At 41.1% G+C, this 24,908-nt stretch overlaps 9 protein-coding genes across 9 annotated transcripts; 6 read left to right on the forward strand and 3 right to left on the reverse strand.

The window, feature by feature from the left end:
• Positions 1-129: 129 nt before the first annotated feature.
• ATC70_012043 (uncharacterized protein) lies at positions 130-777 on the forward strand (the record flags this gene model as incomplete). Its single annotated transcript, XM_064831226.1, has 1 exon — positions 130-777. One exon carries the CDS (start codon positions 130-132, stop codon positions 775-777), a length of 648 nt encoding a protein of 215 aa, XP_064688094.1.
• A 522-nt stretch (positions 778-1,299) lies between these two features.
• PAK3 (Serine/threonine-protein kinase PAK 3) lies at positions 1,300-1,938 on the forward strand (the record flags this gene model as incomplete). Its single annotated transcript, XM_064831227.1, has 1 exon — positions 1,300-1,938. One exon carries the CDS (start codon positions 1,300-1,302, stop codon positions 1,936-1,938), a length of 639 nt encoding a protein of 212 aa, XP_064688095.1.
• A 1,103-nt stretch (positions 1,939-3,041) lies between these two features.
• On the reverse strand, positions 3,042-4,074 carry ATC70_012045 (uncharacterized protein; the record flags this gene model as incomplete). Its single annotated transcript, XM_064831228.1, has 3 exons — positions 3,042-3,149; positions 3,200-3,238; positions 3,289-4,074. The coding sequence occupies 3 exons, from the start codon at positions 4,072-4,074 to the stop codon at positions 3,042-3,044; spliced, it is 933 nt and encodes a 310-aa protein (XP_064688096.1).
• Positions 4,075-4,840: 766 nt separating this feature from the next.
• On the forward strand, positions 4,841-7,323 carry ATC70_012046 (uncharacterized protein; the record flags this gene model as incomplete). The annotated part of the gene is made up of 4 exons (XM_064831229.1): positions 4,841-5,215; positions 5,272-5,399; positions 5,473-5,645; positions 5,726-7,323. 4 exons carry the CDS (start codon positions 4,841-4,843, stop codon positions 7,321-7,323), a joined length of 2,274 nt encoding a protein of 757 aa, XP_064688097.1.
• Positions 7,324-8,565: 1,242 nt separating this feature from the next.
• ATC70_012047 (uncharacterized protein) lies at positions 8,566-9,456 on the reverse strand (the record flags this gene model as incomplete). Its single annotated transcript, XM_064831230.1, has 1 exon — positions 8,566-9,456. The coding sequence occupies one exon, from the start codon at positions 9,454-9,456 to the stop codon at positions 8,566-8,568; it is 891 nt and encodes a 296-aa protein (XP_064688098.1).
• A 1,079-nt stretch (positions 9,457-10,535) lies between these two features.
• On the forward strand, positions 10,536-11,528 carry ATC70_012048 (uncharacterized protein; the record flags this gene model as incomplete). The annotated part of the gene is made up of 1 exon (XM_064831231.1): positions 10,536-11,528. One exon carries the CDS (start codon positions 10,536-10,538, stop codon positions 11,526-11,528), a length of 993 nt encoding a protein of 330 aa, XP_064688099.1.
• Positions 11,529-11,996: 468 nt separating this feature from the next.
• CCT3 (T-complex protein 1 subunit gamma) lies at positions 11,997-14,019 on the forward strand (the record flags this gene model as incomplete). Its single annotated transcript, XM_064831232.1, has 7 exons — positions 11,997-12,027; positions 12,084-12,181; positions 12,247-12,355; positions 12,420-12,680; positions 12,743-13,643; positions 13,705-13,847; positions 13,898-14,019. The coding sequence occupies 7 exons, from the start codon at positions 11,997-11,999 to the stop codon at positions 14,017-14,019; spliced, it is 1,665 nt and encodes a 554-aa protein (XP_064688100.1).
• Positions 14,020-14,135: 116 nt separating this feature from the next.
• On the reverse strand, positions 14,136-15,944 carry ATC70_012050 (uncharacterized protein; the record flags this gene model as incomplete). The annotated part of the gene is made up of 3 exons (XM_064831233.1): positions 14,136-15,239; positions 15,295-15,790; positions 15,859-15,944. The coding sequence occupies 3 exons, from the start codon at positions 15,942-15,944 to the stop codon at positions 14,136-14,138; spliced, it is 1,686 nt and encodes a 561-aa protein (XP_064688101.1).
• A 194-nt stretch (positions 15,945-16,138) lies between these two features.
• Positions 16,139-19,013, forward strand: ATC70_012051 (uncharacterized protein; the record flags this gene model as incomplete). The annotated part of the gene is made up of 7 exons (XM_064831234.1): positions 16,139-16,456; positions 16,511-16,806; positions 16,869-17,565; positions 17,618-18,351; positions 18,428-18,719; positions 18,776-18,885; positions 18,944-19,013. The coding sequence occupies 7 exons, from the start codon at positions 16,139-16,141 to the stop codon at positions 19,011-19,013; spliced, it is 2,517 nt and encodes an 838-aa protein (XP_064688102.1).
• Positions 19,014-24,908: the final 5,895 nt, after the last annotated feature.

The raw sequence follows: 24,908 nt of genomic DNA on the forward strand, positions 1-24,908 counted from the left end.
ATCCTCGCAAAAACCGAGAACCGGCGTTAGAACAGCGATAACAAAATACACAAATATTTAAAGTACACATTCTCGACTTGAGTGTTTGTTGTTGTTCAATTAATAATACAAACAAACAAAACATAGAAAATGCCAGTTACAGCAATTAGAAAGTATGTCATGACCCGCGGCAAGATGGAGACTTTGGAGGAATTCGCTTCCAAGAATGAATGGGTTCTCTCTGACACATTGGCATATGAACAAGAGCAAGACTACCCCGTCAACTGCGTTTCCGTCTATTACGCTGTTGATTTGGAGGCCAAGCAAATCACCGACAAATATTTCATTGCTACATACCATCCCACCTACAAGAACACATTCAAGGAAGTCAGCGTTGCTTGGCTGGAAGAGTATTTCTCGGTGGAGGCGGGCGATTTATACCAATTAGACAACCCTGAAGAAAATATCATAGCTCCAGGTGGTGAGATCTTTACATTGCTGAATGCCAAAGATCACATTGGTGTTGTTGCTATGCTGAATCATGGTGCCACTGTTGAACTGGGCAAGATGGGCGTCAAGAAGCAATACAATGGCAAGGGCCTTGCTCATCCATTGATGTTTGAGGGTATTCGATGGGCTAAAAACCATCACAGCCAATTTCCCCATATTGATATCTACACTGCAAAGCACTTGATTCCCGCTGTGAACTTGTACAGAAAGTATGGTTTCGAGGATGCCCCTATTGGAGGTTATACTAAATTTGCCAGAGTTGATTTGGCTATGCGATTGACATTTTAGACTAAATCCGAGGCGACGGAAACACACTTTGTTTATGATAATAAAAGAATCATTTGAACCTGAAATACGACTACTGTCTTTCTGTTTTTCTGGAAGGATCCATTGATTATTCATGCGAATATGACTAGACAAGAGCATTGATTTGTGTTTCTGCATGTAATGCCATGACTCACATTGAAAGGTTGTTACACGGGGTACCATTGGAGAAGCTATAGCAAACGTATACACTCTTTCCATATCGGTTGAGCATGTAACTTATCACTGAGTTCATGACAGCATAGCAATGTAGGTCAGGAAAGCAGTATCCAACCGTTTGGTAAGATATTTAGATCCATTATAGCCTATTCCATACTTGAAAGATATCATTGGCCACTTTGCTTATGACACCAAGTGAGCCAAATCCGTCAAACCGGAGCAAACGATTCGAACCCTTATTTCGGCTGATCAAAAGCCAATACCATATATATATAAGAGTTTCTGTTCATTTGTGTCATTTTTATCATTCTATTTTATCATAGAAACATGAACACAAATGTTAGAGAATATGCACTTGTCAAGGGAAAGATCATTGAATGGCCTGACTTTGTGAGAGAGAATTCATGGGCTACACTCAAGACCAATCCCTTCAGTGCATTACCGGTGGCATCCAATTGCATCTCTGTGTACTATGTGGTGGATGTGGAAAAGATGAATTTTGTGGATAGACTCTGTATGGTAACCTGGGATCTCAAGTACAAATCCGAATTCAAGGAATTGAGCTTGGTGTGGGTGAAGCAATACTTTGAAGTGGAGGAATCTGATTTGAAGCAACTGAATACACCTGAAGAAGCCATTATTCAGCCTGGTGGTGAAGTTTTCTTTTTGCTAGAGGGCTCTGGCAGAGTTGCTGGTGTTGTAGCTACTGTGATTCATCAGGGCAGCTGTGAATTGGCTAAAATAACTGTCCGAAAAGAATGCAATGGCAAAGGATATGCTCACATCTTGATGCGTGAGTCCATTAAATGGGCCAAAGACAACAAATACCCCTTTATAGAACTATTGTCAAGTGTCCAACTGGAAAATGCCATTATTCTGTACAAAAAGTATGGATTTGAAACGACTCACTTGGGTCCTCATCCAGATTACAAGCGTTGCAATATCATCATGCGCTTAACATTTTAAATGACTCAATAAACTTTGCAATTTTGCATTAGTCTTGTTTGTAACACTGCGATCTTATTGTATTATTCATCAATGATTGTTTGCTTATGAGGTATGAGGTATGAGGCTTTGAGAGTGTTTCCCGCAGTGGCTGTAAGTGTTGATACCAAGTTGTAGGCAGTATTGGCAGGTGGCATTGACAAAACTAAATGTGCCTAGAAGTGCGCTATCACCTGCATTGTAGCATTGCTTTGTGCTGCCTAGATGCACAAATTGAAATTGATCTACTTTTATGTATAAGTCGACGAAAAAGCTAAAACAGACCCATCCTGGAAACAGCGATACTTGTACCTTGATTCGGATGTTGAGGTCTCCTGTACATTAAGCCATTGAAAGAGCAAGAGGGAATGACTGTAGATTGGATGATACTATGGCGCTTTTGTTGGCACACCGCGAAATGCCTTCACTATAGTATTCCGAGATCAAATGATATGGTAAACCAGGCATAACGTAATCCGGACCTCTATTAATTCCGAGCTTGTTGATTAGTATTCTCGGTTACAAACAAATGCTGGTATGGAATGCATATTTCAGCAAAAACGTGGGCAGGTGGGTGATACACTGGTATGCTAACTGAGTGATACAAGATGTTCTTGTTGATGGAGTCTTCTTAAAGGTGGCTATTTTGAGACTAAACTGAATCCACTGCATTGTTACCCGCGATGGTGGGAACAAGATGAGGCATTAAATGACTCACAGATAAATACAAATGCAAGGGGTTTAATCAAACCATAGCAAGCATGCCATGACAAAGGTTGTAGAAAAAAGTGTTTGAAATGAGCTCTAAGCTTAATTTGAACAAATGAGCCTCATAGAGACGCGATTTTTATTGAATGATTAAAGTAAATTGACAATGGGCTAACTTCCGTGCGCTGCTATTATGCAGAAAATCACGTTCGAAGGGTATGATCTCAGCAAGGATACAAAATGAAATCCAAGCACCCCCAGTTTTTTGCCGATCGTTACATACAAGGGTAGAGAAAGAGTATTAACAACCAACATCAAACCTATAAAAAAAATATTAATAACAACTGAAAGTCGCCTTGTCTGCTGGTTAGATGGAATTAGGCCTTAAGAGCAGCCTTCTCCTCTTCAGCTTGTCGCTTGAGAGAAGCACGAGCGGCGTAGGCAGCTTTTTGGCCAGAGATCAGCATGGCACCAAAAGTAGGACCCTATATCATGTTTAGTCAAATCTACAAAATAGAATGCAGTAAAATTATACCATTCTGGGAGCTCCATCGAGCTCAGCGAGCTCCATACCCTGAGATAGTATCAGTATACAGCGTCTATAGCATCTTTCAAGGTACTTACAGTAACAACCATACCAGGAACAACTTCACGCGTGTACTTGACAATGTCATCTTCAGCAGCATTCATGTCGAGAGAGAGCATGCCCTTGTTGCCTTCAATTAAGCCAATAGATTCCAATCTCTTGACACCACTAGCACCCATGGGTCCATCATGGCCAGTACCAGAGACAATGACCTTGGCTTCCATGACATTGGGGTCCATACAGGATTGAGTATTGTGGTTCAAGGTGACAAGCGTCCAGTTGGTAACAACACCAGCGACCTTGCCGTTCTTGACGATCAGATCCTCAACAGCAGTAGCATTGAAAAGCTTGACATTGGGGCGCATCAAAAGCTTGGACAAGATGGTAGAGGTGAACAAGGCAGCATGCTTGACAACGACGTAGTTCTCCTTTTCTTCGTAAGGGATTTCGAGTTCATCAAGAAACTTGTCAGCAGGCTTACGAACAACCATAGCAGAGAAGAGTTGGCCACCCAACCAACAGCCGCCGCCAGGAGAGACGCTTTGCTCAATGATGGCAATCTTCAAGCTAGGGTCCTTGGAGAGCTCCCAAGCACAGGAGAGACCAGCACTTCCACAGCCAACAATCACGACATCAGATTCAGCGTAATGAAGCATGTCGTTCATGTAACGAGTAACCATCTCGCGACTGACTTGAGATTCACGAATAGGAGCAAACTTGTAGTTGTCAAAGTCTTCATAGTTCATTTCAGGCTTATATTCATTGGCACCACCGAGACGGTGGCCAGAAGCAGCAGTAAGGGTAGCAGTAGCAGTAGCAGACATTTTTCTTGAGAGTTTTAGAGAATACAAGAGATAGAGATACAGATGTCTTTTATCAAATTATGGGCCGTTTTTATAGACGATTTTTTCTAGATGTATAAGAGTAGTACATAGATGTGTCGGTTCATCAATGTGACCCATAAGAAAATCAATGGGGCTAGCGTAGAGATGAAAGATGAGAGATGTAAACAACACAAACAATCTGGGCGTCATGATTCCCGAAATAGCATTAATTAATGGCCTTTTTTCCTCGTCCTGAATGTCTGTTGGCCCAAGCTATTGAGACAGTTTAGCCATGAAATCTGCTATCTGACATCCCCCCTTTAATGGTGCATTTATCATATTGCGGATGTAAAACCACTGCATCCACGGCAACTCCCACCTCGGGACCTGCCACTCTTGTTTAATGAAATGATGGCGAATTACCCTCTTTCTCATGCATGTCCAATCCGAGGAAGCCACTCTCATATCGACTCATGTTTATCAGCATCAACAACATGCTTTTTTATCAACCGCCAAGCTAGCTGAGCGTGCATGCATTGATTAAACGTGGAATCACACACACATTTCGGAACGGAGTTTCCCATGGATTAGCAAGTTGGGAGATCCGAAATTTCATTCTATCAACAAAAAGGCAAATTATATAAGCGCATTGTAATAGTTTGTATAGTAAAAACTATAGATAGACAAATATATCCGACTATTTAAGCCCGCGTGTAACGTCGCTTTTTTTAATCCTTTCTTTTCCATAATCATAAAACAAAAAGAAATGTCTCAACAAGCTCGTATTGATGTCGTAAGTGGTGTCTTTGGTAGGATCCCTCGTGATCTCCAGTTCCCAAAGGGCAGTAATGGCAAGCAGCTGGCTACCTCGGAGATCTTTGGTTCCAATGTCTTTAGCCTCAAGGAGATGGGTGACAGACTTCCCAAGCCTGTGTTCAAGACGTTTTGCAACCAACTTAAAGGCGGTCAAACATTAGACAAGGTTACTGCTGATGCTATTGCTCATGCTGCCAAGGTCTGGGCTCTTGAGCGTAATGCTACTCATTTTACACATTGGTTTCAACCTTTGAATGATACCACGGCTGAAAAGCATGATTCATTCTTGTCATTGAAGACCACATTTGCTAATGGCCTTCCCGAGGTAAGGCATATATCAATGAGACGCGCAACCATGTTGATTAATTTCAAGCTTGCTAGGTTACTGCCCTCGAAACCTTCTCTGGATCAGAGTTATTGCAATCAGAACCTGACGCTTCATCCTTCCCATCGGGTGGTATGCGTACGACGTTCGAGGCCCGTGGTTACACTGTGTGGGACACTAAGAGGTACGTGTTTATGCAAACAATGGGGGGGGGGGCATAACGAGAGAGAGAGAGAGATTGATTGTTGTCATCCTAGTCCCATGTTCCTCCAAGAAGGACCCCACGGCACCATGATTCTCTATATCCCCTCTGTCTTCATCTCCTACAACGGTGAGGCTCTTGATGAAAAGTCTGTTCTTTTGAGATCATCCTCTATTATTTCCAAGGTCGCGTTAGAGATCCTTCATCTCATTGAACCTGTAAAAGAAGGTAAATTTTATTCCCTATCAACATGTTGACGGGAAGATTTGGGATCCAGCGATAAGAATTGACACCTATTCTCTATTTAGATGTTCCTCGTACAAAGGAGATTTTCACCACACTGGGCACTGAGCAAGAGTACTTTTTGATTGACCGAGGTTTGTACGCTCTTCGTCCTGATCTCAAGACGTGTGGTCGTACTTTAGTCGGTAGTCTTCCTGCTCGCCATCAACAACTTGAAGATCATTACTTTGGTAAAATTCCTACTCGTGTCTTGGCTGCCATGAGCGAAGTTGAGCTCGAATTGGCCAAGTTGGGTGTTCCCATCAAGACTCGCCATAACGAAGTGGCTCCATGTCAATTCGAGGCTGCTCCCATCTTTGAAGAAGCAATGCTTGCTGTCGATCATAATTTGCTGACCATGGATATCATGCACCGTGTTGCTCACAAGTACAAGCTCAAGTGTCTTTTCCACGAGAAGCCTTTCAAGGGCGTCAATGGATCTGGTAAACACTGTAACTGGAGCATGTCTACTGATCGCGGCGATAATCTCTTGAGTCCCAGTTCATCTCCTGAGACAAACTACCGTTTCTTGATCTTTTTGGTGGCTGTCCTCAAGGGTGTTCTTGATCATGGTGATCTCTTGCGTGCTGGTGTTGCCTCTGCCTCTAACGATCATCGTCTTGGCGCCCAAGAAGCTCCTCCAGGTATCATCTCTGTGTTCTTGGGCTCTGAGCTCAATGAAGTATTGAATGCCATTGAAGAAGGCCGCCCTGTCAACAAAACGTTGGCTGGTACTGAAACCACTCACATGCGTATTGAGGGCACCACGCTTGATCTCAAGGTTGCTACCCTGCCTAAACTGAGTCGTGATATGACTGATCGTAACCGTACCTCTCCTTTTGCCTTCACTGGCAACAAGTTTGAATTCCGTGCTGTTGGTTCCAAGCAATCACCTTCCTTCCCTGTCACTATTCTCAACTCTGCTGTTGCCTCTGCTCTCATGGAAATCAAGGACGATCTCAAGAAGCAAATGGGCGACAAAGCCGTTGCATCTGATGAGGACATATTGACTGTGATTCGCAAGTACATTTCATTGACCAAGAATGTTCGTTTTGAAGGTGATAACTATACCGAAGAGTGGGTACAAGAAGCTGCCAAGCGTGGTCTTCCCAACATTGTCAAGAGTCCTGAAGCCTTCAAGCGTATCCTGAGTTCCAAGAACTCTGACATGCTCACTCGTCTCGGTGTCTTTACGCGTGCTGAATTGGATTCTCGTTATCACATCATTGCTGAAAAGTACACCAAGGAAATCATCATTGAAGCACAAACTCTCTGGGGCCTCTTGATTCAACATGTGCTCCCTGCTGCATTTAGTTATCGTCGTGAGCTCTCTGAATCTGCGTCCTTCTTGAAACAAATTGGTTCTGAGGCTGCCCCTGAACTCAAATGGTTGTCTCAATTAGCTCCTATCGCTACTGCACTTCAAGAGTCTGCCGAAGAGCTGGATGCTTTATTGGCTGAACAACAGCCCATCGAAGAAACTGAAGCTGCTGCTGATCATGCTTGTAACAAGATCTCTCCTGCTATTGAAAAGGCTCGTAGCTTGACTGATCAATTGGAAAAACTTGTTGCTGACAAGTACTGGCCTTTACCCAAGTACCACGAATTGTTCTCTACTCTTTAAGCTGGTTATCGCGTTTCTTTCTTTTTAATCTTAAATGTTATCCCTATCATCATTCTCTTTGCTAATACTCAAATTAAACAACTGTTGTAATAAGAGCCCCACCGTTTTTCGGTTCAATTACTATCATCTTTGGATGAGTGCATAGGTGTAGTGTCTCATCTATTACCGCGACCACGTAAAATTAAAGTAACTATCACTGAAATATTTTCATCCCGTACCTTGATCAAGACTAATCGGTGAGATGCTGCCTTAAGCAGGACTTTGTTTCGTGATGAAGCGAGCATCATGCTTCGCATCCAATCCTGTGTCTATTATGCGTGCTTAATAATTTAAATCTTTTAGCTTTGTTCCATTCGTATAAGAGTCCCCCCCCCCCTAACTGTGGATCTGACTTTTCTACGATATTCCACGACTGTATCAATGGGTATAGCCTGCACAAGGGCAGATATCACACTAACATTGCCTCTTAATGCCCAAAACGTGCAAAACACAGATATATTTGAGTGGTGATTTCTCGTGATAGACGTTGTTTTAGACCGCCAGAATAGCACCAAACAGTTTCTCTCATCTAGCATTTACTTACTCTTGTCTTTGCTCAACTTTTTTGGGATCACTCAAGATGGACGGAAAACCATGAAGGGTACCTCATGGATTTCATCAAAAATCAAACAATCGCGTTTTTTACCCTCAAAATGAAGACTTTTAATATGGTATATATCAAATCAAAATGTTCCTCTTGTTCCAAGGCAACCTCTAAATCTTTGTCTGCGAGACTTCTAATTCGAACAGGAGGCATATTGATTTCGGTATAGCTGATTTATGCAAATTTTGATGCGATATGTTGCTGGTAAGCTTATTAATAATAGAAATGAAAAGCCAAATTTACTGCTTGAACATTGTGGTTTTGCACATTTGCTTCATTATGGTAAACCCCTCTTAAGGTCCGTATTACCAAACGTTGCCTTGAAACTACGAGTCATTCAATCCCCAGCTAAATAGCAGGCAAGAAAACACTTGAATGAGATGCGTTACGTTCTTGGGAGAGGGGCTTTTAATCTCTGAAAGAACAATAGAAAGCCTAATTCTACAATTCTGAAAGCGTGTTACCATGGACTCATAAAATCAGATTGCGAATTAAAAGTGCTGTAGCTTGATCTGTATACTTCTTAGTGCTGCATTTTTGTATAATTTTATTATTTTGTCAAAGCAGAACCTATATAATCACTATCCAATACTGGAGGATCAAATAAGTCTTTCCAATCTCCCTGCTTCTCCATAGTATTTATAGCCAACACGAGTATAGAGATTATCGCTAGGATCTCGCTTGATGTCTACAAACAATGTAATGTATTCATAGTTTTTCATAATAGCCTCGCTTACCATAGCCACGCACGCAGCTCCATAGCCTTTGTTTCGATGTTCATTTGGTGTATACACATAAGCCAAAGAAGTGCCATGGCGTAGTGGTCTCACTTTCCATGCCATGCTCACAGGAACACCATCAATGCACATGAAATACAATCCTTTGGATGCAATCATGTCTCGGCAAATTGATTCGACAGACTGTGTGATCACTTTTGGATCGTCAAAGGCATCTTGAATAAAGTTGTGGGTCCATTGTTGCAGGATATTTCTATCATCAGATGTGAAGGAAGCAACACGCAGACTTGTTGATTTGGCTTGTGCTATTTCCTTGGCTCGAGATGGCCATTTCACCTGTCTCAGTTCGTAACTCAGGGTGGCAAACTTCTTGACAAATCTCATGCTGGATTGCGTCTCAATAGCGTCTCGTAGTGTGTTCAACACAGGTTGATAGCCATGCAAGCCCTTGATAGTGACGCTTGCTTTGAGGAGATCGCCTGCGAGTAATCCAATTGCCTCAGGATAGTACTCATCGCACAAGGAAGAAGCATATAAGAATCCATCGTTCTGAGCAAGAATAGCAAATATCATATCATGCTTGTCGTCCCAGACGGCACCACAGTAGTACGCCTGGTTCTTTTCCGCCTTTTGTATCTGGTATGCAGTGATCAAGACAAAGGTATTCTTGATTTCATGTAGCTGTAAATGCATCTCGGTCTCCTCCAAGAAGACATTAATGCTCTGGTATCGAGTAACTGTCAAACTGGACATGGTGATGACGAAAAGTCAGAAGAACACACTAAAGCCAGCGCCTTACAGCAATACATGTTAAGGATAATAGGTTTACCCCACTGTTTCAAAGACTGACAAAGATGCTAAATGACTGGGCAGTGACTAGTATATAGAAAATTTTCGTCGAAAAAGTATAAAAACTCGATATAAATGGCGAAGGATGTTTTGCTCTTTAATTCACACCTGCTACCGCCGTTCTTAGTGTCATTTAATGACTCATAAGCGGTTCTTCTTCGAAGAACAGGTAAAACAAAATCGAGCCAGATTAATCACCAAGGATGATTATCAGTTCATCCAAGGCTTCATGCTCTGGCTAAAGATTTGTTCATATTTACACTTCAAATTAAAATGAAAAATGAGGATTGCAGCCCATGCTATTTCTGCTGAACTCTTACTAGATGGGACATCCCCCCCCAGCCGCCATGAAGAGTGCTTGGTCGATCAGTATGTGTCTCTGATGTGCCCAGTGCGCGCTCTTTAGCAAGTAAATTTTGACCTTAATGACTAATATTGGTTGAACATCCTTGAAATCAAAGCGCAGGATGCATATGACGAAAACCTCGATCATGTATTCAGACACACAAACGAAATGCGAATATGTATCACTACAACCAATGTAAAGTAACCAAGTTCGCATCTTGAATATGCCAAAAATAAGTAAAGGGTTTCGACACATGACTAAAGCCCCAAATGTATGAAAGGCTTGTTGGAACCAAAGAAAAAGGATCTGGTGCAACAACGAAAGATAAGATTTGGTATTTGATTTTAGACAACATTTAGCTTTTTGGTCTGCTGCAACATGTTGAGAGGAGAGCTTGTCGAAGTGCATGTGGAATCTGTCATGGCCGACACTATAAGAGCTTGTTTTCCGCAAATCTTTGGCTCACTGACAAGTGCCATCTGTTTCAAGGGACAAGCAGGAATACACACAGAAGACCATGCAAGCGATCAAGCTTGTTACTGTCTCCGAAACTTCGGATGAAGCTAGATTTATATAAACCAGAGTAATCTAAATTTCTTCAGTTCTCACACTTCTTCTCCAACATCTTTACCTCAACATGGGTGTTCATATTCTCGGTACTGGTGCTGTAGGCTGTCATATTGCTGCTACCCTGAAAGCAAACAGGAACAGGGTGACACTGTTGCTCCGTTCTCAAGACCACTTGAATGATTTTAGAAATCGTAACAATAGTATTACTTATCGCTGCCAGGGCAAGACAGATGTCGTGCCTGGTTTCGATGCCAGTATTACTACAGATACAAGCGACAGATCGCCCATTCAATCACTCGTTGTAGCCACCAAAACCAACCATACACTGAAAGCTTTAGAGCCCATGGCGTCTCGATTATCTCCTACATCCAGTATTCTGCTCATGCAAAATGGCATGGGCGTAGCGGAGGAACTTGTGAAGAGTTTGTGGAGAGATACAACACCACCCAAGATTTATGTGGGCGTCAATCGACATGCCATTGAGCGTATGGCGCCTTATGACATTCATCATCATTCTGGATACAATGACACAGACGCTTTAAGGATTGGCAGATTTCCCACGACACATGGCGGCTCTGCTGAACAGTCCACAGGAGAAGAGGTGCCTGAATTCTTGCAAAAGATGGTAGACATTCCAAGACTTCAAGCAGCAGTCTTGCCCTGGGAGGAGATCAGAGTCAAAATTTACAAGAAGCTGTTTGTCAATTCATGTATCAATGGTGTCGCATCGGTTTTAAACACCAAAAACATTGGTGTCATCAAGGACGGAAATCCTGGTGGCATTGCCATGATGCGATCCATTTGTGAAGAGGGATATGAGGTGTTCAAGGACGAAATGCCCGGAGAAACAGTGGAGTCTTTGATGGAGATGGTGATGAGGACCAATGTAGAGGCAGGTGAAAACGTCAGCTCCACTTTGCAGGATATCAGAGCAAAGAGATTGACAGAAGTGGATTATCTCAATGGCTATATTGTCAAGATGGGCCAACAAAAGGGGATCAATGTCAAATCAAATCAAGCCATCGTGAATTTCATTCACGCTAGAGAAGTCTTGTATTAAAATAAAGCTACGTTATAGAAGCTGTCCCGTTTGACAAGCCCTCCATTTCCTTTTATCCTATGCATTTGATCTTGCTGGTGTTCCTGTGACGGAAATTGGATTTCATTTGGCATTGCGTGAGTGTATATATCGCCCTGCCTAGGCTGTCAATTCATGAACTTTTATGCACTTTATGCTCTCAATTGGATCTGTTCTTGCAGTGCGGCTTAGACGATTGTTCACAGTCTATCTGTATAGCAAAGGTACACACAACAGTGGTTCTTGTGACACATGTTGGTAATGACGATTGAAGCCCAATCAACCGAATATTACGCCAACTTTGGATCTGTTGTACGAGGCAACTTGATTATATTAATTGCTTTGATCAAACGCCTCTCTCTCTCTCTCTCTCTCTCTCTCTTTCTTTTTTTTTCTTCTCATAAAAGTATAATATCTCCTTTTATATACTTACAATAGGTTTTTGAAAACATGCCTCCTTTACAAACGCATACTGTTGAAGGTAATTGAAGCTATCTTCAAGTCATTATAGTGTGCTAAACCGTTTATTGCGTGTAGGATACTCGTATCTCAAGAAGCCCACTTTCTTGGGATCCATGCTGTTATATTTCAAGAGTCAATTGGTGTGGCCCGATGTATTGCGATGGAAAGGATCCGTAAGTAATGATATCAATTGCAAAAAAAAGGAGCCAGGCTTGCTTATAATGACATTACTTGAAAGGTACTTTTGCCTACATTGCCAGGAGTCATTGGCATGACAGGCTTCTCATGCCTGGTGTGTCTCTTTCACCTTACCTTTCAAATCTCTATTAGCGTGCCTGTATCTGTTTGTAAGTTTTGGATCCAATGCTGACAAAAATGATTACACAAGACTAAACATCATAAACACAAAAGTAGGAACTGTTTCCGTTGCATTAGGTCTATTACTGGCATTTCGTGTCAATACAGCCTATGATCGTTACTGGGAAGGCAGAAAGCTGATTCAAACAGTTACTGCCACTATCAGAAATGTGGCTCGTCAAGTGTGGATCAACATCCCTGAAGAGACTGAGCAAGATCATCTGGAGAAAATGCGCTGTGTCAAGCTATTATTAGCCTTCTTTGTCGCTACCAAGCACCATCTCCGCCATGAATACGGTACACATTACTATGATTGTAAGTTGGACAGTCTAATAATGATGTAATTACACAGACTTATTTATTGCGTTGCTCTATAGTGGAAGTGCTGTTGCCGCCCAAATGGGAGCCAGCAAGCTCTGCAAAGAAGAACAAGGCAGGAACCGTGCCCGAGGGGCAAAGCACGCCACAGACAACTGTAAAATTATACATCAATTTAAATGACGCTGTTCAATCCAATGCTGTGGTAGGACGTAGTACATCTGTGGACGCATCGTCAAGTGCCAAAAAGAGAAGAGAGTTCCATGTATTTGATAGAGCGCCCGCTGTCATGGTATCGTTGACGGATTCGATCAAGCCAAAGCAACACGATGACTACATGGAATCGGATGATCCTACTCACATTGCCAATGTACGTCGTTCCTTGATCCAGCAAGAGTTTCCAAACTCAGATTTTGCTCAAGCATCTACTGCTCAATTCAAAAGTACCATGACAGGTGTCAATTTGGAGCAGACCATTGGCGATGAAGAGGAACAGCAAGGCAGCCGATTGCTTGATGAAGCTGTCAACTTGCCTCCTGCTTCTGCAGTGCCCGACTCACCTAGAGAGGATGGCGATGGTAATGATAACAATCATCAAGAAGGAAGATCAAGAACCACTGTAGCAGATATGAAGAAGATGGGATCCAAAACACAAGCCGAACTGCATCACATCAAGAGCCGTATTCGCAATCAGCATCAAAAGTTTAAAAAGAGACATTTAGATCATTCGGAATTCACCAGTGAAGAGGATTTACCCTATCAAGGCGATTCTGATCTCTCCTTGCCTTTGGAGATCTTGTTTCGTGTGGCATTGTATATTAACCAACAGAAGGCAGCCAACAAGATTGAATCCACTCTGGTATCAGTTACTACAAATTCGATAGATATATTGGTCAACTCATTGACAGCTTTTGAGAGAATCGTGCACACACCTATTCCAAAAGCATACAACATTCATTTGTAAGGCGACATGAATCCAGGCCGGTTAGATTGCGGGGACTGACTACCTCTCTCCATTTAGAAAACAAGCTGTCGTTTTGTACATTTTCTTTTTGCCTTTTGCACTGGTAGACACACTGGCTTGGATAGTTGCACCTGTTGTTGCACTCGTGTCATTCACATTGTTTGGTATTGAAGCGATTGGAGCAGAGATTGAAAATCCATGTAAGTTTACTACTGTGGTTTATAACTGAAATACTGACAGTACTGAATAGTTGGCTATGACGACAATGATTTGCCTCTCAACAGATATTGCGATGAGCTGAAAAAAGAAGTAGAATACATCATTTATCATATTCCTACTCAATCAACCAGTATTCTCTTGGATGGTCAATAAAAATAAAAGCATTTATTTACATGTCGTTTTCCTTCAAAAAAAAAAAAAAAAAAAAAAAAAAAAAGACTCACAACAAAATTGCGTTTCATATATAGATGGTAGATGTATAAGAAAAATTATCGATTACGACTGTATCCCCCATGGTATTTAGGTTTTCTGTTGCTTGAATACTCGCCTCCGCCTCCGCCTCCTCTGTTGCTGTTCTTATTGCTATTGTTACTCTCACCCGTCAAATCAATCACACCACTTGAGGTTGGCCTTGGAAGACTATTCGTATTGTTATTGCCGCGAGGGAAATCACCAAAGTCTTGACGTTGTTGTTGTTGTTGCTGTCTGCTATATGAATTGACTTTGACAGTGCCTGATCGAGTTGGTTGAGGTAAAGAGTTGTTGTTCATGGCTTTCCAGTTGCTATTGCCAGATCTACCGTTATTATTCTGCTTGCTGTTGTTGTTGTTTCTCGATGACGAGGAGGATGCTTGCTGCTGTTGATGAGAAAAGAAGCCATCTAATCCTTGATTATTGACCTTTTGTCTCTTTTTGCTGTTGTTACCGTTATTGCTGTGCTTTGAAGAAGACGCATTGTCTCGTCTCGTGTACCTCGAGTTGCTATAGTCATCGTCGCTGTCATTGTAACTGTATCTGGATCGCTTTTTACTATCGCGATGATCATATCGAGGACTACTCTCTCGACTGGAATCTGACCATCTTTGGTGCTTGTTGGCTGTATACGTTGATCCGTGATATGATGAGGATGATTTCTTGGCCTTTTTGGGATCGAATCGACTGCCTAAACCAAGACTTAAATTGGAGAATGCAGAAGGCAGTGTGGTCTTGTATTGTGGTAAATCTGGACACTCATCACCGTAATGGCCCCTCTCAGTACAATTGTAACACCAAGCGACTGGTGTGGATTTGGCAGGCACCTCACCTACATACGTATGCAGCAAACTAGGACACATGTCTGAATGATGATAGGTTGCACCACAATGTCTGCAGCTCTCGTATGTTCGCGCATTGGTACAGTCGATAGCGTTATGACCACGGAATTTACATTTGGAGCAGTAACGAGCACCTACACAACGAGAGTCCTTATGCTTGAGCATACCACAATCCATGCAAATTTTACAGTCAATGCGTTCGTGTCCAGGTGTATGACAGTTGAAGCACACTCGCACAGGTCTCTCCTGAAAACGCCTCTTGCTTTGACGATTGTAAATCTACAGGCCTGCATTAGACATGCCATCCCTTGGTCTGTCCCGGCTGTAGTCTTACCTGATCATCAATCAGTTGCTGCAGCTTAGACTCTAGTTCTGCCTCTTCCTCTGATGTGTCTTCATCATCCATATAACGCTTCTCTTCCTCATCCAAATTAATAAACCGGGTTACTTGAGGCTGATCGATTGTTTTCTTGGCTGGAATATCAGCAGTGAGTTCGGGAACTCCAATATCTTCCTCCTCTTCCCTTTCCTCGTCCTCATCTTCATCCTCATCGCTATAGACAGCCTTAGAAGGTGCGTCGTCCTCAGAATCGCTCTCATCGATTTGATATATGTTGGCTGATGAAACAGCTGTCTTTTGTGGATCCTCAATATCGCTATCTACAGGTGCATAAACAACTTTTGGTTGTACATTGTTCTGCTCAGAAGGACTGACGTCTTGTGTCTTTGTAGATGGCAGTACTGGAGCTGGTGCCTTCTTTTTCGAAATGCCAGAACCATATTGCACCATGCTCATGATCTTATCCTCTAGGTCACTGTCCATATCATCGCTGAGGGAGGACAGATACCAATGGTAAGTTTGCCTGCTAATGCCATATTCCTCCAACACACATCCTACCTTGACTTGTTGTCATCGTCTTCAGCTAGATCCTTGTCCTCGTACTGCCTCAGCAGCTCTAACTCTTCTTCATCGTCATCATACATGATGGGCTACTTATAAGAGAAGAGGATGAAAAATGTTGCAAAGCAAAACCTCACATATGCCGAGAGAGAGAAAGAGAGAGAGGAATACCTGTCACGAAAGTTGCTCGAATCAATCAAAATTCCACATCGCGTTCATAATGACAAGCTTTATATACGCTTCTTTTTCTCTTTCTTGCTTTATACTACATATTGAAATGGAAACTATATACGATAGCTGGTTAGAATACTTGGTCAAACACCCCATCTTTGACCTGGACGATGCCGACAAGCGTTGTGCTCAAACGATGCAGTCTAAACAGACACGTCAAGACAGCAATGTCGTCAATTTCATTCTGCAACACCACGCCCGTGTCATTGCTATCAGAGACAACGACCTTTTTGTAGCCATTGCTTCTCAAATCAGAGTGCTCAACTTGTCAAACTTCAAAGATAACTGGTTGAGGGCTGCTAAAGAAGCAAACAGCAAAGACGAGCCATTGTCTGACAATTGGATGCTGTCGACTCCTTACAAGGTAAGAACACAGCATAGCATACACTCAACACGTACTCATCGGCTGCTTACATAGGTCTTGGACACACCTGAAATCAATTACAACATTGAAGCCATGTCGCCCAACAGCAACGGTCGTTTGCTGGCAGTATGTGGTGAACATCGTTTGGAGGTTGTGTGCCTACCCAGACAGTCCTTTTCAGATGTCGCTTTTGCTGGCATTATTCCCAAGAGAAAGGTGGATTGTCGTACTTTATCAGTGGGCGGCAAGTACTACCAGAAATCAAAGGCTGAGCTGCTCAAGATTCAATGGCATCCACTCAGTGATACCCACACGCACATTGTCATCCTCGGTAATGACAACATGTTGAGGTAAGCTTCTATTATGCAAACCTCAGAGATAGAGCCAAACTAACACGCCACTATGCAATCAGAATCTTTGACATCAGTTGCGATATTGAAGTGCCCGAACAGTCATTCGATTTGTCACCATTGGATCTTGTCACCATCACACAACCCATCAAAAGACTGGGATCTTTCAATGTCGACGATCAAGACAATTCAGATGAGGATGTTGTTTCATTCACACTCGGTGGACCCAGCAAAGACAAGAGTGGTTGGGAGCCTTTCACTGTATTTTACGTTCTTCGCAATGGCCACATGTACTCCCTGTGTCCTGTCATCCCCTTCAGAAGTGTGGTTCGTCGCAGTCATTTGGACAACCTCGCTTGCATTTCAGACGCCAAATACCAACAAGCCAAATCTGCCTCAAAGCCTGATCACAAAACGTTATCTCATTTGTTCAACCTCCACAGCATTTGGATCGACGACTTGTTTCAGACTGCAAAGATTGCTCGTAGATCAAATGAAAGTGATAGCTTGGTGGTGGTAAGTGATGAGCATCATAGTCAGTATCCTGTTCTCAGACAGGGCCCATTCGTCATCACGCATACGGATCCTCTCAGCCAAGGTGTCGAGGCGACTGATCTCTTGCTCATCAATGCAGATCCTGTTTACGTGCTCGCCTTGGGTTTGACAAATGGCAGTGTTCACAACTATTTGCTCAGCGGTGAGATTGATGCTCAATGGAGAATGCCAGTGGCTAATGTCACTCATACCTGGCAAAAGGACGTAAGTGAATGGTTCGAGTATTGCTTTTTATCTTTACTGACATCGTACCTAGTTGGGCTTGTTATTGGCTGATGCAGCATGTCTTCCAAAGGCTTCCTTGTACGAGATCATCAATCTCAAGACTCAGGAATTACCCAAATACCAAACTGTCACTCTGATGTCTGATCCATTGTATGAGGATACCTACTTTGTCTATCACGCTGCTGGTGTACATGCTGTTGCTATGAGCACATGGATCCAACCCCTCCGTAATGCCATCCTCAAATACGAATCTGGAAACAACCCCGAATCAAAGCGTGAGTTGGATAGCTTGTTAAAGGACAAGAGCCGATCTGAAGTAAGATCGCTCGTCAACGCTTCTCCCTTCAAAGATGCATTTGTGCCTATCATTGGCTTGGTACTGATTTCTGATATTTACTTGTCCTACTCACTGCTGGCCTTGACAACGGATTACAGATTGGTGACAAGAGACTTGAACATGCGTAGTGATGAAGATATCCCTGAGGAAGCTGAAAAGGCTGTAAAGGCTCAATTGCACACGATTGGATCAGAGCAAAATGAAAGCAAGAAAGGATACGAACCCCTTTTATCACTGCCTCTGTTCAAGCCACCTCCACAACTTGATACATTGCCAAAACAACCCAAGATCGTTCTTCCTCCTGGCATGGGTGGTCCTCAAGAAATCGTCATCAACGAAGAAACCCTTCGATTCTTCTCCAAGTCAACAGAACAAATTCGTCGTGAAACTCGTGATCTGAAGAAGGCTGCTTCTCACATTGACGGCAGGTAGGATATCCCCTCCCCCCCCCCACCTACCCAAGCGACTTGATACGGTGAATAACTAACCTATACTTGAATGTAGATTAACAACCCAACAAAAAGAGTTTGAACGACAATTGAATGCAGTGAGAGACTTATATTTCAAGTTGGAAAAGACCAATTCAAAGGAAGCCAAGGAAGCACAGCAGCAAAAACTGAAAGAAATCTCTCAAAGACATGCCAAATTACGCTTACGCATTGACGAACAATTACGCACCTTGATGAAGAGCTACCAACCTGAATTATCCAATGAAGAAAAGGAGTGGATTGATAAGTTGGAAAAGTTATCAAAGCAAGTTTCAGGGGAATCCGGTTATCTTGCTCGCATCAAAAAGGTCAGTGCTTGCTTTTAATATCTGATGCGTAATATTCTGATCTTGATATATTCTAGTTGAGAGAGCAACTTGAACAGCAACAACATGTAACAAAACCCAAGACACACAGATTCGCTGGCATGAACCCAACTCAACTCAAGAGTGTGCTTGACACATTGAAACAACAGTGAGTCTTGATATGAAGTATGTTCCGTGTTCATTACTGACCCATCGGCTTTTCATAGATCCTCTGATATAGGCACAGTAACCGAAAGAATGGAAAAGCTTGAGTCAAAGTTGCCTGCTTCCGCTTAATCTGTATGATGGGCACATTTGTAATTTTTCCTAGTTCTTCCTCTCATCCTCCCCCCCCCCTTCCTACTCATACTTGACAATCTCTCGCTTTTTAACTATTGAATTCAGCTACAAGTGACAGAGCCCCACGAGCTTAATTCAAACTTTTACATAAATAAATATATGCGCTTCATTCCACTGTATCCTTTATAGCTGAAGGGCAACTGATGTCTACAATAGAATGTAACATGTGTGTCTGTGTGTGTATGTGATGATTCCAAAATGTCAGTTTGAAATAGTTACAGCAACTGTATATAGATGGTTTCAATCGTTGCATTAAAAACGCATGTATAAGCTCACATATCAGGTTGTTATCTGAGTAATGACCTAGCTTTTCAGCAAGAAAATATAGTTTGTCTTCCAAACACATTCAAATCTATTTCCTTGTACCAAGATGTCACGTTCCAGTTACCAGCATCATTACGGATAGACTAAGCTACCGAAGGATACAAGATGTTGTAAACAAATTTCGATAACAAAGGTATATACCGTACATTTTATTGCACATATTCCAAACTCGATGAAGCAGTATTTTAACAGTAATTCTTTGTTGCTGTCTCCACTGCCACAATGAGCAGCCTTTCAAGAAATCATGAATGTTAATATCTTTGGGAAACTGCACATCAAGTCTCCCTTTCGATTCAGCCGTATCACTACCGTGTGACAACAAATCCTGGATATTGCTTTATTATATTAAACCTAGGAGCGATTTCTACTTTTTGTCTGTTTTCAGTGGAGTATTCTTAGAGTGCGATTGTAATGAGTGTACAATGGTCTTGTAGAGGGAAGACAGATGTACTAGGAATGGGCAGATTGGTGTTACTATTTGTAGGTCCTTAACCTTGAGCGATACTTACTATATAATATATGTAAATATTATTGAACAAGTAGTATTAGGATTAAATGGTGGATTTATTGTAATAAAAATACAGAAAGAAGCAATGGCAGATAGTTTTACTAACGTTTAGTATCTGTCAAAAGGAAGGCTATTTGTATACTCTACTAATGTTTCAATCATGCGGATTGAAGCATATGTAATACGAATCATTACAACAATGAGTCTTGTCGACTCCAATCATACCAATAGAAACCACAGACAGCTATCATAGCAAATAGCCGTAAGCATTGCACTCACACGTAGCATGTAACGGGCTTATTATATCAAATACCTTCATAAAATTCTGTACTACAATTTTTAGTTTATTCTTGCATTATCTGGGTAAATCATGCTAAGCAGGACCTACATATCATTTGTTGGTTAAATAGCAAATCTACTGGTATTATAGTCTGTCATCATGTTGTAAATCATAGAATAATGAAAAATATATAAATTGTGCATTCTTTGGACATATTATTTTCAATAAAAGCGATGAATTCATAATAATAAAGTTGATGAATAAGCAGCTGTCAACTCTATTATCTAAAACGAAAGCGAAGAGCTTCTCTACTACAAGGTATCTAACTAGCTTAAATATGATAGATCCCTAGTCAATGACTATTACGTTGAAATGGTATTTAACTAGCAGTCACTAGGTCCATATTGATTGTTGGTATAGCTAGTTGAGAAATCGTCCAAGTCGATATGTTTCGTGTATTGTAAGTGGATTTCGACATCTTGATAGTTGGGAGATTGAATCTATTGTGGTCCCTGAGGCATCTGTGCGCACACGACGGACTAGACTTGTAAACATAGATGTTGCAGTGAATTTAGGTTTAATGGATATCACAAAAAAAAAATAAAGCAATAATAAAATACAATAGAAAGCAACTGTATTATATTTGTGTATAAAATGAACTGAAGATCCTGGAATTGAGTAAAAAAGAAGAGTATTTATACAATTGCAACCAGCTTGTAGGATTAGTAATGACAGAGAGCAATAGGTGCTGCTATTGCGATATCTGACAAAAGTTGTTGATGTTTGATTTAAAGTGGTAATCAATGCAAGAGCACTGGCAATAAGGGTCGATTTGAGTCATCTTGATGGGCTTGGATGAGCCATCGTCAAAGAATGATTTAATGTAACCTTGACAGTTTAAGGTGTGATGTTTGTTATTGAAGTGTATAGCCCTTTATCTAGGGGTATTGTGCAACTATGGCATCAAGGCATAGCTGTCATATTTGAATATGCTTGTCATTGATTTGATTTTATTTGGGTAATAATGGATAACATCACTTATTATGGCCATCATGAGTGAGATGGAATACATTGTGATGATCAAGTGTGATTCATTCACACAATGTGCGAGATAATGATTCATCTTTACTTTAGAATGCTTAAGTGGTTATTGACGTACATTATCTGAGCGCTTATTAATAGATTCAAATAGCATGAATTGGAATGAATGGTGTTTGATGAACCTGGGTTTCAATGAAGTTGCTTTCAGGTGGCAATTTCGTTACATGCGGCACTGCCAAACAAATATAAATACCTTCAAAATATACACTAGTTTTGCGAGGTACTGTAATATTTATATAACTTTCCCACCTAATAACTTTAAAAGACATTCCTCATAAAATTGTTGTCGAAAAGATTATGTATTGCATAATAACTGCATCTTTTCTTACTTTGAAATAATGAAGGCATTAAACTGTATTCATTTGGTCATTCTTTTATTACAAACACAAAGCTATTATAAATGACAAATCAACAACAGATCAACTGATTGAAGGCCATCGTTGCTTCAATCTCTTAGCCAATCAGATTGCTTGAAAACTCCGCTGACCTAAAAAAAAAATTGCGAGGGTTTCCCCCTGTTTGGATGTGAGGCAAAATTTTAAGCTCCGATATATATAGCAATATAGCTGTAACTATCATCAAATTTCCCTCAGGTGCTAGAGCATGCCTTACTTACACCACCTAGCTTTAGATTCTGGCGATGAGACCCTCAATCATCACTAAAGTAAGTAGTGATAACCAAGTGGAGGCGGCCTATCTACCTCCTAGCCTCGGATAAGTTCTTGTTGAGCTTCAGGGATAGGCACATCCACACAACGTAAAAAAAAAGGTATGCTTCAAAGAAACATAAACATAATAAAAGAAAGAAAAGAGCATATTACTATACGAGTATAGTAGTATGTAAGCAGAAAAGATACATTCACACGAAGCGAGTCAAAGAAAAGTATAGCAAACACAACATCAAAGATGTTTAAAAAAGCTCGTTGCTGTTGCAAGAAAATGCATACATGAGCAACAACGCGCATGGTAGTAATAGTCGGATGTAAAGCAACATGACCCAAATACGCACAACTGCAAAAGCAACAGTGGTATTATAAGTTTGCAATACAACATAATGACTAATGTTGTTTCCTGTAAAGCTACAGAGGAAACACTACCAACAAAAGAAAAAGAAGAAGAAAAAAGCGCAACAAGACAAACATCATGAATGCATTATCACGAGAAAGGAAGCAATAATATAAGCGTTCAAAGAAGTTTTATATCACTGCTACCAGAAGAAAGAAGATACTTACCACTTACCACAGCCACAGATAGACCAAAAGAGTATAGACAATCACCGGAGACAGACCAGAAAACGGGCATGCACCAAACACAGCAGACCAGGAAAGACCAGAATAGCAGCAGCAGTAGCAGCAACACCAGTACCATAGCAAAACTAAAGAACGAACGCCATTAGCAGAGAGCAAACAAAGGCCAAAGAAGCTATTTACCAGTTACCATTACCACAGATAGACCAGAGAACAAGCATACAACAAAGACAGTAGACAAGGAAACACCATATTAGCAGCAACAGCAGCAGCAACAGTAGCAGCAACACCAGTGGCAACACCAGTGGCAACGCGAGCAGCAACGCCAGCAACAGTAACAGCAGGATAGAAAAACCGAACAACGAGCGACACCAGAGACCAGCAGACAAAGATTAAAGAAGCAACCGCCAGAGACAGAGACCGAAGAAGCAGCTACCAGACATGATAAAGCAAAGAAGCAGAGAGCAGAGATAGCAGAGAAGGAATGGCAACAGCACGCATGTCAAACAGGCAAAAAAAATTATCAAAATCTAATAAACAAATTCGATTAGTGCTGATTTTACGTCTTCCAGTGCTCGTTACCGAATGGTACCCACCATATTCCACTTCAAAGAGGCAGTACCAGGTATCTTTAACAGCACAGGACCGTGTCATCAGAAGCGAGAGTGTTATTTTCAATCAATAGGGTTCCAAAACCAACATGGTTTGATAATAAACGCGTTTTGCAAAAAGGGTTAAAAAACGACGGTAGGGAACAGAAAGAGGGCGACCTATCCGACGTCGCGGTCAGTAGATTTGACCTCAGTCTTCTGCCGTGGCAGTCGTAACTGCTGCACTTTAATTTGAAATTGTGCAGTGGGTATTTTCGTGTTCAAATGCGACTTGATTTCACATCCTTTAAACGTTTTTGCTAAATTTGACTATGAAAATTGTCGTTATTATACCTTACCTTCTAATGCACTTATAAAGAGTCAATGAAGGTGCATCGAATGATGCTGGTCACATTCAACTTTCAGACCGAAAATAAAGAGCAATCTTAAGATATTTGAAAATAGATTTTCTGCGGATATGTCAAAATTTAACATATGAAAGTCTCATAGGAAGAGTTTCCAGTGCTGCATTCCGTCTCTACGATTGATTTGATCTGATATGTATCATAGAAAAAGTCTTTATTTTTGCGATGAAAAACGCAATCGTTTGATTTTCGTGAATTTTCCCTTGCTAGTACTCGCGAAAAAATGATGATTTTCATGGATTTGCAATGACTCAGAAAAATTTGAGATAAAGCGTCAGAAATTAAATTATGATTAAAGACAACCGCTCGGTACCATTTTAAACTTTCAAAACAGCTTGTATCAGGAGATATTTGTGGTAGAAAATTGCCATATTTGGGTCTAGTTTGGCTTATAACTATTGAGTTGGAGGTTGTATTGCTAGATTCTTAGGTGAATAAGAACTATATTTAATAATTTGCAGGAGCTGCATTGCACGGACTATTTTATGTAATATGCGCTTTTGGCGGCAATTTTGAGGCTGAATTACAGCGGATACATCTTACATTTGATAGCCTTACTAACATAGTACTTAAGCTGAATCCATGTACGCTTGTACCAGTAAAACTGTCATATGCATGCAAGCATAAAAAATAGACAATATTAGACTCTCACAGATGCATGTGTCAAGGCTTTAAACTCTGTAAAAGCCATTAGATACTTCATCTCTTTCCTACTTTCTATTCATGATAAATACATTTGAGTTATCTGAAAGGAGCAGCAAAAGCTTTAATCCCTATTGGAAAACTATAGTAATATACGCCAATGCATCGTAAAATGCCATCAAAACAGTATCATCAAGTTGTAGTACAACTACAGGAGAAACCTAAACCTAAGCTATTATTTCACGTAGGCAGCATCACAACAATATACATTATCTGTTAATTTGGCAATACGCAGCTCCTGTTGCGCTTTACTGCAACGGTAATGTTGTTATTTTATACCTCTTAAATGGTAGAAAAATCTTAATAGCTGCTGGTCAGTCTTTCAATTTGAATACTACTACAGCTATATATGCTTGCCTTAATAAAATAGCATGAGCTGTGCCAAAAAACCACTCATTTTGTTGCATAAAAGCATGCACCCTAGGCTACTTTCACTTTTTCTTCAGGCCACTTCCATAGTATAATAACTTCCTAGGATATAGATCATCTCTGAGAGGCAAATGTATTATACATTGTATAATACAGGAGAAGATTTGAGAACGAGCAGAGATGCGTAGTAGATTGAGATCTTTTTATTCAAGCAATGCAAAGGAATGAGTGGTGCCATTAAATGGCTAATTTTTATTCTGGTTCGTGAAGTGTGGTAGGCTATTGT

Source organism: Mucor velutinosus (assembly GCF_035048745.1).
Source record: "Mucor velutinosus strain NIH1002 chromosome Unknown tig00001567, whole genome shotgun sequence".
Taxonomy (NCBI): domain Eukaryota; kingdom Fungi; phylum Mucoromycota; class Mucoromycetes; order Mucorales; family Mucoraceae; genus Mucor; species Mucor velutinosus.